Raw genomic sequence first — 15,387 nt, forward strand, 5'->3', positions numbered from 1 at the left:
TAAAACCATGGGGGAAGGGACACGGGGAAGGGTCGAGGGGAGGGAGGGAAAACAAATCACAGGCCTCCAAGAAGGTTTGGCATCATTAGTTACACTTCAGCCGTGGGCCGTCTCCCGCTGCGGAGGAGAAGCGTAACACAATTAATATGCATCAACTGGGCATGCATACGCAGTGAACATGTGCAACCTTCCAGAAACACCGCCGGGAGGCACACGTCGGTTAATTGGCACGGTCTGGTAGAGAAACCCAGTGCATTTGCCACCTGGCTCAATACCTACCTGCCTGATGTAGGCCCCTGGGGGCAGGGTTAGACACCAGAGTGGATCCTGAACAGCCAGCGGGCCGGATTCGGATCTCGAGGACACTGCTCCAGTCTATGGGCATCAGTGGATTTACTCCAGCACAAGTGAGATCAGAGGGGGCCCCTTGGGCGAGGAACATGGCCAGGGCTCAGTCCTGGGTCCAGAACCACCAAACCACCTGGGAAGCGATAACTGCGGGCCTGATTCTGCTCTCCGTTTCACCAGCGTCCAAGACTAAGGACACCACTGGAATCAGGGTTCCCCTCGCATATGCCCAGGAAACGAGGCTGAGAGTTTCAACTGCGAGGCTCCCGCATGGTAACGCCTCGCTTCACCACGAGACCTGGATTCATTGCTAGGTGCTGTGGGAACGCTCACTAGGGACATGCAACCCAGCGCCGCGTTTCCCTGGGTTGCAGGCATCCCTCTCACCCAGGAAAATGGATCATCGTTATTCCCCTCAGACTAGGGGTCCCAAGGTGGACTGACGGAGGCCGTATCAGCATCAGGCCCAGGGTCAGCACACGGTGATTCCTGGCTCTCAGGCCTGTGCTCGCTCCCCTAGACTGCATCGCTTCTCCATGCTGCGTAGGCATGCGCTCTGCTGAGCTAGCAAACCGCTTTCTAAACCGCTAATCCAGCCAGCCACGGCCGAGACTCCAGCCAGATTTCAGATGCGTCTCCCGAGGCGCAGCTGGCTGGAGACCCTTGCCGAGGCTGCACGTAATAACAGAAGTGGCACTTTCACTTCCAGTTTTCAGGCGGCTCTAGAAGCAGACGTGCCCAGAAAGCCTCTCTGGCATTGTCCCCAACCAGATGCTGATTGCTGAAGCCTCCCGGGAGGGTGAAATCTCAGCAGAGTGAAGCCAGTCGGTGCAGACACCGGGGGCTGTGAATCCAAAACCAAAGCAGACCCTTTTGAAGCCTGCCCCTCTCTACGGAGCAGGTGTCCTCCTAGGCACTTGTGTGGTTGGCAGAAATTGGCAGCAGCTGTCCCAGTGAGTCGTGCTCATCCATACTGCACTTTACCTGCGTGTAACCCTACCGCTGTGTCCCAACAATAAATGGAAAGAAAGCGCTTAGGACTCTGCCTGTGCACAGAAGGAAATGAAATACCCCCCAGCCCAGCTTCTGGCTCCAGCCAAAACTGCATCACCAGTTTCTGCTACTCTGGGAGTACGGGGGGCAGATAAAAACCTTGCTCAAAATGCACACGGCCTGAGAAGGGATTTGGCTGCCTAAAATTACACCAACCCGTTCCTGCAGATCCTGCAGCGCACTCGGTCATTGCAACAAAACTGCCACCGTGGCTCCGTTGACTGCAGCGGTGTCATCCCGGGCAGACCGTGGTGTAACTGAGAGCACAATTCTGGCCCCGAAGGCTCACAGGATCCACTGTTTATGAAGATCTGCCATCACCATGGACTAATTATCCAGGGTGGAAGCACGCTGCAGTCCCAAAATGGGAGGAGGCAACTTTTCAAAAGAAAGAACAAAAATCGGGAGCAAAACAGCTGGTGCATGGGAACAGCAACTAGCTGAGACCTCAGTGGGATGAGTCTCCATTTTTACTCCACTCTTTTTCCACAAAATATTCCCACAGGAGTCTTACTGTTAGCATCGGCCTGCGGGATGGAGCGAGGAGCTAAGCACAGCATTTCTAGTATTTGATGTTGTCTTACCCCCGGTTAGATCTGGGGACGGGAGAAGACAGAGCCCACTTGTGTGTCATCCCACCTGCTGGGTGCTGGCAAAACCTTTCATTAGCATCCATCTTCCCAGATCCAGCCCCACTTCTCAGGCTTGATGCACTAGCTGAGACGGTCAAGTTAACCGACTCCGACTGGGCGTGCAATGGAAAATAACTGCCCGCAGGTGGCAGCATTAGCTGCACATTGCACGTCAGGCTGGGTCTTGGCTCCTGCTGGCAGAAGTCACGGCCAGGACTGCCTCAATAGTCTGCTTGCTTAGCGGGGTCTGATCCGCCCACGCCAGCCTGCGAGCGAGCGAGCGAGCAAACGCCCACGGCGTGGTGAGAGGATGGATAATACGTGCTAGTCAAGGGAAAGGGAAGGAGGAGTGGAAAACGTCTGTCTCAGCAGGACGGGTCTGCACAGCAGCTAAGCAAACCTTGCAGATTGCAGACACTGAATTTTTGAGGCGAACGGCTGGAGGAAGGGCAGCGAGATCCCAGCTGGACGAAGCCCTGCCTGGGGTGATGTAGTTGGGGCTGCTTGGATCAGGGGGCTGGACTAGATGTGGCCTCCTGAGGTCCCTTTGACCCTCATTTTATAGGATTTCTATGCGTGAAGATCCCCAGTCAGAGAAGGCCAGGTAGAGTGTGGGCTTGCGGGGCGAGCAGAGAGCATGGAGGTGGTTACTCCACAATGAGCATGAGCTGTAAAGCCTGGACGCATGCTCAGTGCCTCTCTCCCCCCAGCCCCACTCTGAAGTTCAGCCACGACCTAAAGTCAGTGCTGCCCGAGTGACCCACGGCAGCCGGGCAGGTCCTGCGAGTCTCACGGGTAGATGCTCCGCAGCAATGGCCATAGAGGAGCAACCACAGTCCTGTCCCAGGACAAGCACCGTCTGGATGCTGGCATCCAGAAGCACATGCTCAATGCAACTCTCCCCATTTATACATATCATATTGATGCTTCAGGGCTGCAACCATTCGCTACCCACAGCCAAGGCATTCGCCACAGCCAAAGGCACTGGTTTTGCTTGAAAATCTCTCTCATCCTACCCTATCTCCAGCTATGCTTTCCCCAAAGTGAGAGAGCCCAGGGCCTTCAGATTTCACATCTCCTTCAAGGTGGATACCGCTGAGGTCACACGCGGTCCAGGGACTGTGGCTAAATCTCTGGCTGGCAGTTACGCATAGATGGACGGTGGGGGCAAGAGGGAATAGGTCACTGCAAGTAAAAGAAACTAAATCCAACACTAGCAACAGCAGGGTCTGAGCAATGAAGAGTGCTACCAAGCACGTTCATCTCTCAGACAGACTCTTTCACAAGCAAGTGCACAGCTCCTCCCTGCCATCCCCACTTCCTACCAAGGACAAAAATGTTGTGCAAGGCAGAACGAGGTACAGAGCCAAACTGTGGCCAGGGCACGCTGCTTCACTTAAAGGCGGGGAAAGGCCCAGTCTGTATCCACCTCGGGTTAGAAGTGACCGGATGTTTTCTCGCCCATGCAGCTTTCATTCGGTTTGGGATGCTCATCCCCAGTGCAACCACCAACAAAATCCCAGGACTTGCTCCAGACATGAATGAACTCTGCGTGCTCCCCACCTCAAAAAGTCTCCCATCAGTGATGCTGATAGGTACTGGACTGCCACTTGGCGATTCACACATGAAGAAAGGGCTAATGAATAAAAAAGCATCCACGTAAATCAGCTAGGTACGTGAGCATTGTGCTGCAGTTCATTACAGTGCAGGGACCTTAACATAAGCCCTTAGCAGCATTTCTACTTGCATAAGATCAGGCCCATGGTTCATCTCGCCCCGGATTTTGTCTCCAAGACCGGTCAGTCTCGGATGTTTCAGTGGACAGGACGAGTTTCCCCCGTAACAGGCCAGGGGTTTATAGAGATGTTGTATTCATGGAAGCGCAAGGGTTCGCCGTTGTTATTTCTAAAATCCCAGCTCATGTCAATGTGAACGGTTTCTGCATCCATGTCAGTGCTGGCTCCCTCTTTGGCCCAATCGACTTCAGTGGCATCCTCTGACGAGGAGTTCTCCCGCTTCATTATGAGCTGTGACAAATGTCACGTCGTGTCTTACAACTCACCCTTTCAGACAGGCCCTACAGCCCCAGTTAGAAAACTGGAAGTACATGCTTCTGTACGAGGTATGCGTGTTACTCAAGTGAAAAGGCATTTTTAGGGAACACTTAGCATTGTCCTTACAATGGAGAAAATAACAGGAGCGGGGTGCCTGCCCCTGCAGGGGTCTGGCCCATCGCACCGGATGGAAAGCAGGCCGCCTGGCGTGTTCTCAGCGACACGCGATTCGACTAGGAAAGGGGTGGCCTTGTGTGACCACCAAGCCCGCGGCAGCAGAATCACACTGCCGGGCCAAGTTTAGCCCCCGAGGATACTACCTGAGATGGCGACTTTGGGATGCCTGCCCCAGGTGTCTCCAAGGAGGACGGCTCCGGCTCGTGGTTGACAGTCTTGGTCTCAGGGCTGGTGATCGGGGACCCGTCCGGTGGAGGCGAAGGGCTTTTGTTTGCTTTTGCAGGGGCACTGTCGCTGGAGGAAAGAAAGGACAGGAGAGTCTGAGCCGGGGGCAGAAAGGACGCGGCCGGTCAGACAGATTTACCCGGACAAGCCAGTTTCAACGCCCTCTCTATTCACTGCCCAGACATGGGATCAGAAATGCGAAGCCAAAAATCAGCTGAGGCTTAGACGCTTGCTGAATCACTCACAGCCCAGTGCCTTGTCCTAGTGCACCCAGGCTGGTTTGTAAGCTCGCGGGTGCATTTGAGGCAGGCCTATCTCTATGCCACCGTGCAGGCAGCCCAAACTCCGCCAGTCACTGCGACGTTGCAAACTAATATTTTTTAGCCATGTTAAAAGAACATCTAGGAAACTGCACACACAAAACTAACTGAAAAGCCCAGGATTTCCCTGGCACCGATCCCTCACAGACCATCAGCTGGCAGGGGGCCTACAGAGCCACTGCACAGGGCTTTAACCCCGAGCGGTGCAGTAGCTGATAGCACTGACAGGGTATCTTCCAAGTGGACTGGCGATAGAAAGGCTGGGGATGCATATGTTAGCAGGGGTTAGATATTCCCCTTGCTTCACCCACTGGCTCTCAATTCCCCTTTTCCCTCTTGGCTCCACTGAGCATGATGATGTGCAACCTGGACTCCCCCCAGGCCCCAAAAAAGGCTTGTAACTTGGCCAGACACGGGCAGATTTTATAGAGCATGTTAAAAGGCACAAACAGGCAATCCCCTGCCAATTTAAGCCCTCCGCGTCTCTAGACTAAGGCTCGTTAGAGCTCCTCCTAGAGCGGGTGATGACTTTCAACAGGGGCAAAATGATGCACGCAGGGGCAAAATGATGCACGCTTTCTTGCCTTGTACTTGGAAATGGTTTGTTTCTATTTGAGCTGAATCTTTTTCTTTTTTTTTTAATTTTGGCCAAAGCGGTCGAAAATGATAAGCAACTGATTAAAAGGGCTTATAATGAGAAGTTCTAGCCAGCCTAACTAATAGGCAACGTTACCAGACCTTCTTATACGAGAGGCAACGGTTCATATGAAGCTCATATCTGGCACAATGAAGACCCTGTCCTTGGGCAGGACTGCAGGGAAATGACCGCTTTGCTGCGGTATAAAACACTATACCCTGAAGACCCCTGCATGGGCCATAAAGCAACATCCCCCTCAGCATGATGCACAATCTGGATCAGCTGGTCCTGATGATACCCAGGACTTGCTCCTCCGGAGGAGTTTCTTCCTCTTCATACACATGCAACCTGCCCGGTATTTGTACACGCTTGAAAGGGGTCCGAACAGCCTGCCGTCGGAGGTGGTTCAAGCACCTACGCTGAACACCTTCAGGAGCAAATTGGATCCTTATCTTGCTGAGATCCTATGACCCCAGCTGACTTCCTGCCCCTGGAGCAGGGGGCTGGACTCGATGATCTCCCGAGGTCCCTTCCAGCCCGAATGTCTATGTACTCTGCAAAACTCTGGTGCTGCACATCCCCACGCTAGCGTTTTGGCTCTCCTGCCAGCAGAGGAGGTCTCAGGGCCAGGCTGAAGCAGGGGTCGCAGGCATTTGAATTGAACACATCAGAAGTTTCCAACAGCGCCGGGACAGCAGCACGACAACAAGATGCAAGAAACGTCCCAGCAGCAGCTCTCAACCTGGAGGTTGCATGAATTTGGCGGGTGGGGGGGGGAAAAAAATCGGTGGGGGGTGACCGGAAGACACTGGGGTGGTCAAGAGCACCCTGGCTCTTCGGTCAGACTCGGTTTGCTCACCGGACTGGGCCTTCCTCGGCTGCCTCGCGAGCGACTGCTGTGGAGCTGGTCTGCAAAGGACCTGGGACACCCCGAGGAGACGCCGGGGGCTAACCGAGGCAGCGTGGGAAGGAAGAGGCTCTAGATGGGAGCAGCCATGCAACTGGTGTGCAGCAAGCCAGTTAGTACCCTGCCTGGTCAGCAGCAAGTAGGACGGCATCACCCCCCGCCCCTCGGCTTTGAACTTCATTCCTGGGGGCACGAAGAAGGGAATAAGCCTGGCTCTCTTCCCCTCCAGACCCTCCCCTCCCATCCCAGTCCCCCACCTCCTTCCCAGTGATGGGGCCAGAGCACCACCGCTCAGGACGACCCAGCGACCGAGGGCATAATCTAACTGCCTCAGAAACCCAGGTATGAAACCTGGCCTGCCGCCCTCAGGCACAAATTTCTGCCTAGGTCTACAATATGGTCAGTAGAGGCCAGTGGCCCAGAAGGACGTAAAAAGGAGGACTGAACTGCGGGGGGAAATTTGGGATCCAATGGGCACCGCTATTCCCTACTCCTGGGGATACAATGATGCTCCCAGGGGTCTAATTAAGCAACACCTCGTCGCTGCAGGAGAAACGTTTCCTTAGTTCAGTTCTAATGGGCCCAAATGCTCAGGGCTTCACCTAGACCGGTGGTCCACATGCTACATCTAAGGGGTCCGTGAAAGAGGGCGATGATCAATTAAAAGTCTGTGAATATACTCCCCCTTGCAATTCAAAAGGGGTCTGCACCTCCATTTGAAATTTTTGAGGGGTCCGCAAATGACAAAAAGGTTCAAATCACTGATCCAGCCCTTTGGACGGGGTAGCAATGCTAAGGAGACTTCCAAGGGCAAATGCGGAAACCCAGAAATATCCATAAAGCCCGATCAGGCAGCTACACTGGATATTTCCATGCTGGAGAGCGAAGTGGGCAGAGGGTTAAATTACAAGCCAGACCCTGAGGGGGTATAAATGAGTAATGCTCCATGCTCAGAAAGGAAGGGAAACACAGTGCAAACACAGGTCAGAGATACAGCACCGCACCCCTTCTTCTACCTTGCTCCTCCTATTACACGCACAATCCCTAGAGACAAATGTGGCCCCCGGTGCACACGTTCTCCCATGGGTCTACCTGGCCCATGTCTTGGGACAAACTCTTCTCCTAGGCTGTGCTAGGAAGGAGCAGAGCAAGGAAGTCCCGTGTCAGCTCCCCGGCATGACAAGCACTCCTGTGGGTGCAAGGGGGGCCGTTTGCCTGAAGACAGCTCTTCTCGCCCTACCCAGCTCCCACCGCGAGTGAGAGCCTGCACTGCCCGGCGGCTGTGCGCCAGCTCCCAAACCGGCGCCAAGAGGGAACAGAGACATTCAGGTGACACGAATCACCAATTTGGTGACACGGCCACCAGTTGCGGTGCAAACACCTGTCCCTCCAGGGACCGCCGAGCTGCCTCGGACTGCAGTTTGCAGCCAGGCCCGGAGGTGATACATCCCACCTCCCGCTCCTTGACATCCCCCCCAGTTCCTTCCACAGCCCCTGCCAGGCCTCCTACCAAGGTCACTGCTATTCACAGCCAGCTTCAGCTTTCACGTCTGCCTTGGCTGCTCCAGTAGGAAAATGCCAGCGCTAATTTTGACTGAGCCTGGGCCTTGTCCAACACCCAGGATGGCATCTTTAGTCCAGCGTTTACTGCATTAGATGCAATGCACATTAAATCCTGTCCGACAGCCACCGAGTCAACCCGCTCGAGGGACTCTGCGGTGCACAGGTTGCCCGAGGTAGCGCGCACGGTCCAGGAAGCATTTCCAAGACCCTCCCTGAACAAAACAGGCCTCTGAATTGCGTGCTCCGCTGCAGATGGAGGAAGTAGGTAGGTGCCCCGTTTGGAAGCTGAGAAGAGAAAGGGGATTTTCCCTGCTCACCTAAAGGGCTCCTCTGTCATGCTTTACAGGGGCACCTGCACCATGCTTTCCTCCTGCTCTCCTCCGATGCGACAGCGGGAATGGGGGCAAGCTTGGGGGCAACTTGCCTTCATTTTTCTGAACTAGGGGCTTGATCTCATGCAGTTAGATTAATAGTGTAGTGGGGAGGGTCTGCTAGCACCTGTGCCAGGTTGTCACCCTGCTGTCCCCCATTTGTTTCCCACAAGCTAAGGCAGCCCAGTCTCTATCCTGCAAAGTCCTACATTAAATAAGACTCCAACCTCTCAGCTCGGGGGGGGGAGGGCAGGCTCAAATGGGGCCTTTCAGCCACAAGTAATTCATTCTTCAGCACTAAATTACATTGAGCTCAGGAGAATTTTATGGGAGGCTGCACAAACCCATCCAGACACTCAACCAAAACGATAACGTAATTATTAACGGTGAGGACCGGATCAAGGGCAGAATAGTCCAGTCCCGATGCACCGTCCCCTTTGGGGCCGGGGCTCACGCATTTCCAGCATCACACTAACTCTGCCCTGGTGTAGTCAAGACTCTGGCACTTTAAAGGCTGTAACATCCAGACGGGCTCAGAACAGAGCAAGGTGACATGGTAGCTTGAACTCCACCGGCGGAGATGTTACAGGTCTCCTTGCTGACCTTGGCAGGGCTGCTGCAATGTTACCACCTGAAGGGAAAGGCTATGCCCACTGTAGGCACAGTTGTAGAGAAATGGGGATAAAGCCGATATAAAAGCTATAGGAGTTTCTGGTCAGTGAAGTCTGAGGGTTACGGGCCAGAAGTAGAAACACATATACCTGCATGAATCTCCATCCTTCAACTCCCATATAAAAGACTTAATAGGACAATGACATTTGCTGCTTTGAGGCTGCCATGAAGAGGAATCGATTCCCTGGGCCTCCCCACGAGAATTACTGCTGTCACTCCCATTTTACAGGAGGGTAGGATAGGGGCAGAGAAGATGACAAACCAGTCTAAAGGCACAGAGCAGGTCCTTGACAAGAGCTGGGAACAGAGTCTAGGGGGTCTGGCTTCCACTCCCACCGCTAACCACTACATAGCACTCCCTCTCACAAGGCAGATGGCATTAATATGAGGTTTTTCCAAGCGGCCTTGGGAGAAAGCAGAGATTCCCAGGAAATGCTCCTCCATCTGCTCCAGTGCCCCTGTACACTCAGCCCTGCTCTGCTCCCGTGCATTTTTCGGGAGTATCCTGCGGCAGGTACGACGTGCATCGGAGCGGCTGGCTGCGGCTCCTGGAGGTCAGGCCAGCCTCCGTACGGACACCGGCAACAGCGAGAAGCTGGAGTCTCCTCCCCCACATCTGGGCCAAGTGGTGGCTTTTTTCATCCGCTTTGCACAGAGGCAGGGCAAAGCAGTGGGATCCAGGACCCGCCAGCAGCAGAGCCCTTGCCAACTCACTTCCCCGGTGATAGCAAATAGGAGCGTGCTGTTCTCAACCTGAGATTCATCTTGAGGAAGCCAAGGCCCTGTTAATAGTCCAGATGGCATCGCACATTTAGGGTACAAACAGACGTTGCACTTGTCCCAGGAGAAGCCATTTTATCCGGGGCAAAGTGCAATTGCTTGGACATCCATGCCCGTTGCGACGGGACAAACCCTAGAAAGAGTCACAGGATAAGTGCTAGCAGTTTGTCTCGGGACACTGCGAAGTTCACCTGAACGGTTGTCCTCGGGCTGCGTCACTGAATCAACGGCAGAAAAAGTGGCACTGCATTCAGCCACCCACTAAATCCCGACCGGAAGGGTGACGCATGCACATGCCAATCCCGGGACATTTCTGCACCAGAACAAACACAGGCACAACTTGTCCTGGGACAAATGCAATGTCTGTTCCTAACCTCAGTTGCACCTGAACGCACACAGAGCCCAAGGTTTTGAATGCACCTGCTTGGTCAGGGAAGGGAGCAAGGGTCCAAACAAGAAACGCAAGTGGTTAATTCACAAGCATCTCCGGGCACACGATGGATGGCGCAACCAGCTGCAAGGGAGGAGAAGCACACCGAATCAATGGCGCAACCAGGTCCGAGGGACAAGAAGCACACGGCATCATGCGAGGAACCACTCCAGGCACCGCGCTACCACACCAGGCGGTTAGGACACAGGCTTGTCATTCTAACCAGACACGTCTCAAAACGCTGCTCTCCGCACTGGTACCTGCTCATCTTTTTCCTCAGCCTCGAGAACAGCTTAGCTTTCTTTCTGTTAAGGATGGCACACAAATGATTTCCATTACTGGATGGCCCGGAGAGGAAAAGTAAAGCTAATTCCGCATCTCGTTGTAATCGGTGATGGAAAACTCAGCCTTTCTCTAGCCCCTCCGTTCACAAAGGGGTCTGCTCTGTGCGCTACAGCACAGATGACAGGATCGTGCTGTCTGGGCAAGGTGCTTTTGGTGAGGTACGTGGCATGAGCTTTACCTTGAACACTGCAATACACCAGGGCACAGCAATTTGCAGACTGCAAAAAAAAAACACCCCCTCATTTGACACCTGAACCAAAGTCGTGGTTGTACAGCAAGGTGGTGGTCGACTGGGATTAGAGCCCCGCTCTCTCCACTATATACCTCCACTGAGAAAAGTGTGCCCACCTCCACCGCCCAGAAGACCAGCTCCCCACTTCGTTCACGCCATCAACCACATGGTGCTATAGGCAGGAGTGAGCTGCTCCCCATAGATGACCGGTCTCTGTGGTCCTTCCAAAAGGACAGTGCAGGGATGCAGTGGGGTGGCTGTTTTCTTCCCTCCAGACCCATTTCCTTTCATTGTATCCACCTGCCCCACCCCCCCAGCCTTCATGAATGAGAGGAAGCATCTGCTCTAATCTGCAGTGTGAAAGGCAAGGGGTGTTTCCTGCCAGAGCACAGTAAACCCCTGCCCCCCGGGAGCAAGAGGCATCTCCCACTTCACACATTCAGGCAAGATGGGGAAGAGAGATGGAAACACCTCTCATCATGTCAAATGTCTGATGCAAACCAGCCTCTTCCAGAGCGCCTGTGTGGAACGGGTCTCTCGCAGGCCTGGCCAAGACCCTCCATGGAGACAGGCGACGAAGCAAGGCAGCGAGCTCCTACGCACATGGCGTTTTCTGCTTTCTATAGGTGGAGAGGTGGTCACCCCGCCAGGCCAAGCGCTCCAAGCTGCAGCTGGGAGAGTTTGGAGGCCTCATGCCCTACGGAGGAAGCTGATGTGAGCTGAGTTTGGGACAATGAGGATTTGATCATCTTGGAAGTACTTTTTACGAAGGAGCTGGGCCTCACAGCTGGCCAGAAATGGCAAGCAGTAACAACGATAAATAAAACCTCCGCTGAGTTGTTGTTATGGTGAACAGCTGGACCAAAGCTTTGCAGGAGGGAACTGGCCGCAGCTTTCATCCTTCCTGCTTCTTCCTCCTCCTCCCCGTCCCCCACGGATTGAATCTTCGGGACAGTTTCACCTGAGGAGAGTTTGGAGGGGCTGGCTCCCTTCAATAAACCACATTGCTGAAGGCACCAGAGCTCTTGCATTCATGACTGTGCTGCATGACCCCATTTCCAGGGGTCTTGGCAGGATGGCGACGGCTGCCAGGAGAAGGGGGACACGCCCCTGGAATGAAACCACGGCCTCGCTGAAGTCCCCTTGACGGCAGTGGGACCAGGATTTCACCCCGGTGCCCGTAGGTAAAGGGAATTCACCTGATTGCTGTAACCAGCTAGAAAAACCAGTGTGCCAGGAACCCCTCCAAAAAGCCACGAGGCAACTGAGGTTTTGCAAGGTCATTGGGCTCTTTTGCATTGCGGGCAATCGCGGATTCTGCCTTTCTGAGCCAGCTCCTGCCTCGAAGCACCTCTCGCTATCGCTGCTGTGGATCAGGGAATAGGTGCTCTTTTTAGAGGGGCAGAGATGCCAGAAAGCATAGCAAAGGTCCTATCTACCCTGCGTTAGGAAATGCCTGGTTGGGGCCTGATTGTGTTAGATCATCATTTGGCAGAAGCCAGAAAAACCAGCTTCAGCTTCTCATTCACTAGCGCAGTGCTTGGGCTCCAAATGTTATAGGGAAAGTTGTTGGCTAGGAAGTGAAAGGAGAGAATCGTGGTTTCCACTGGAAACCTCTCCTGGCCTGAGGTTTGATGGAAACTTGTGCCCGCACATCCAGAAGCGGAGGATAACTTTTACCTAACAGGATCCGCTGTAAAGTGGGTGACTTTGGTAAATCCTCTAGAAGTGTGTGTGCATATGTATGCACACATGCATGCATGCGCGTGCACATACGGGTCTGCACATATGCTTACCACAAAGGGTTATATTGGGAGGGGGAATAAAAAGAGTCCACCCACAAATGATCTAACCTTTCAACTGCTTTCCTAAGCCAGTGCCCCAGACTGAAGTTCTCTCTTACCTCGCCTTAAATTCCCCCTGTGATCCATCAGTGTACAGATTTGGATGTGCGCTGCGTTACTGCTCACCCAGCATGTGGGACCGGCAGCAGCTGGGAGCCAGCATCCTGCCTTGCTTCATCACTCATGCATATGGATGGGGGCCAGGCACAGCCTCATCCAGAGCCCAAGCTCTCCCTCCCTTCTGACTGGAAGAGCCAGAGGCCGTGCAGATTTGCAGTTAACCAGCAAAAGGTTGACTGCTGAGAAAGAGAGCTGATGTGGACACTAGCCCTCTGCAAGGCTCTGGGGATATAACTGGATTCTGACAAGCTTAGGGAGCAATGGTCAGACTCCAGCCACTCCCGTAGCATTTGCACGTGTAGTGCACAAGAGCCTGCAAACTGGAGATTTGGGTCTGGTAACCTGGGGATGCAGACTGGGGGGAGACGGGATGAGGGGCTCTTGTATCTTGGGTTCAGGGAAGCTTCACTCTTCAATGCACTTTCATAAGGGTGAGACCCGTGACCTAGAGGTGGGCTTGTCCCATTGAGTGACCCAATCCAAAACGACAGTCCACGCTGCACCTCAGGCTGGTGGGATAAATGGCAGAACCATTAAATACGTTTGCATGCTAGGTATGAAAGTATGAAAGAGGGAGGAGAAAAAAAAAATATCACTGTTGTTACCCATGACGGATACATTCCCACCTCCCTGTCCCTTTGTTCCCTGCAGAGGAAAGGCCCCACTCCAAGGACCACTAACCTTGGCTGAGCTTTGATAGGGAAGGCATTGCTGGAGCACTGCTTGTCTAGACTCAACAGGACATCATGGAGGTTTTGGTTCAACTGCAGAAATGAGAGAGAGAGAAATGCTAACAAAGAGGCAGAGCTTGGGTGAGGCTAGCAGCAGTGCCGGCCCAGCTTCAGGACACAGGCACATGCATTAGGCTGGCGAACCTGGGCTCCCATTCATGCCAACTCCCCTTCGGCTCTACTGTTCTAACAAGAATATAATGTAAGCAAAAAAATCATCTGTCCATCTTTTGAAAGAGTCCAAAAAATGTAACACCAATGACACCACAAGGCAACACCGAGCATCTTTGCAGATAACCCTGCTGAGGGCTTTTCTACTCCCCGTGTCCCTCCTCCCTCGCTTGCAGTCCCAGAAACCCGGAGACACCAGTTCAGTGATCCTGAGGAGGAGTTTGGTTGCTCATTTCCAACTAACACCACGACGCTCCTCTGCGTCTGCCCCAGCGGTTGCTATTGTGAAAAGGCTGTGCCGCAAACAAAAGGATGAGCCAAACCCAGCACCGGCACTACGGGCTACGACTCCGTGTCACTGGCATGGCGCCCGCTACTGCAGCCATTGACATGACGTTATAGCACTAATCGGAAGCAGATGCTTTTCAAACAAAAGGTCCTGGTTTCGTACAGCTATCTTCAATCATAACAAAGACCCAAAAAAAAGCTAGGAAAGAGAAATATGAAACATATGACATAAGGGGATTCACTCCAAATGTGGAGGTCTGCATGTTTTTCCCTTGTAAAATGCTGGAGCATCCATCAAAAACAGACCCACTGCCCGCCAAAGTGTGCGAGTACAGGTCATTACTGCAGAAGGCTGGTTTGGGAAGGGTCCTCATAAGGGTTAGCGGGACTCAACGCTGATGTTTTGACCCTGTCCATGATCTCCCGACTGCAAGTAGTTAATGCTGGGGATTTAATGAGCGTAACACTGCTTGTTGCTTAGCTGCTGTATTGTTGCCAGGACTACAGCTGGGGGAAAAAAAATAGATGTCTGCTGTCACTTCAGCCCCAGGCCCCCTCATAAAAGATTAGCGGGTTGTATATGGTGAGCGTATAAACCAGGTGGATAATTCAAGGATCTGGAGGATTTGCAAGTTATTTAAAGATAAATGGAAATTTAAAAAAAAACCATCTCTAGAGGAGAGACTCAGCCCCACGGGCCTTCCCGGTGACTACCACAAATGTCTCCTGTGCAAGTGCAGAGTCTCCTGCCCCTTGCAAGATTACTCTATCAAAAATCTGCCACTATGAGACTTAGATTCATGTTAGTCGCTTAAACCCTCCCACCCAAAGTTCGACTCAGGTAGGCTTCATTGGTGTAGGGGATCCCCTACATTAAAGGGATGCACGACCATTGGTGCCACCAGCCAAAACCCTGAAGTGACCTCGTGACTGTTTAATCATCCACGTTACGACTCACTCCTTCAGTCCCAGCCTCCTGTACAGAACCGGGGGCATTTGCCACCCGGCAGCGCGTGAGGAGCGATGGACGCAGCCGGCAAAACTTACCTTGCTCATTTCTTTGTGGAAGTTTTCCTCCAGGCCCGCTATACTCTGGAATGTGTTGACATAGAAACCAACACGACTGCCAAAGGAAGACAAATAGCAGGAGTTAAATGGCCATGCACGGCTCGGTGGATATCTGGCTCCCGCTGGCACCCACCCACGCTTCGCAGCGCCATCGCGTTTCCGCACGGTTGCAACAGCAGGTACAGAGGGTTCGGGAAGCCCGCAGATGGCTCAGGAGGCTGGGACAGCTGCTGTGCAGGACACACTCGTTAAGGAATAAAAGTAGGAGGCCGGATAAGGAGATCTGGAGACGAACCAGAGACGAAGATGCAGGCCTGGTACAAAGCTTCTCATGGAGAAGCTGCCTACAGCTGCCCCGCAGCAGAGGCGCTGCTCATGGACCGATGCAGCCTTCCTCGCTGCAAGGAGGTGCCCTGGTA

The 15,387-nt window shown here is 53.4% G+C and overlaps 1 protein-coding gene across 11 annotated transcripts in view; it reads right to left on the bottom strand.

The window, feature by feature from the left end:
* BIN1 (bridging integrator 1) overlaps nt 1-15,387 on the bottom strand; it is a 128,946-nt gene that overhangs the window by 29,411 nt on the left and 84,148 nt on the right. For 7 of the 11 annotated variants that reach the window (XR_016442127.1, XM_090046075.1, XM_090046069.1 and 4 more), the window contains 4 exons: nt 14,948-15,023; nt 13,392-13,474; nt 10,430-10,474; nt 4,408-4,558 (listed from right to left, as the gene is read on the bottom strand). Coding sequence is in view for 10 of the 11 variants with exons in the window: in XM_090046075.1 (XP_089902201.1) it covers nt 4,408-4,558; nt 10,430-10,474; nt 13,392-13,474; nt 14,948-15,023 (355 nt within the window). In the remaining variant the exon portion in view is untranslated. The remainder of the gene's footprint in view (nt 1-4,407; nt 4,559-10,429; nt 10,475-13,391; nt 13,475-14,947; nt 15,024-15,387) is intronic. The other 4 variants (XM_090046073.1, XM_090046072.1, XM_090046066.1 and 1 more) reach the window with 1 other exon arrangement.

The sequence above is a fragment of the Crocodylus siamensis genome, chromosome 4, assembly GCF_052110815.1.
Source record: "Crocodylus siamensis isolate JL-2025a chromosome 4, ASM5211081v1, whole genome shotgun sequence".
In the NCBI taxonomy this organism is placed as follows: Eukaryota; Metazoa; Chordata; order Crocodylia; family Crocodylidae; genus Crocodylus; species Crocodylus siamensis.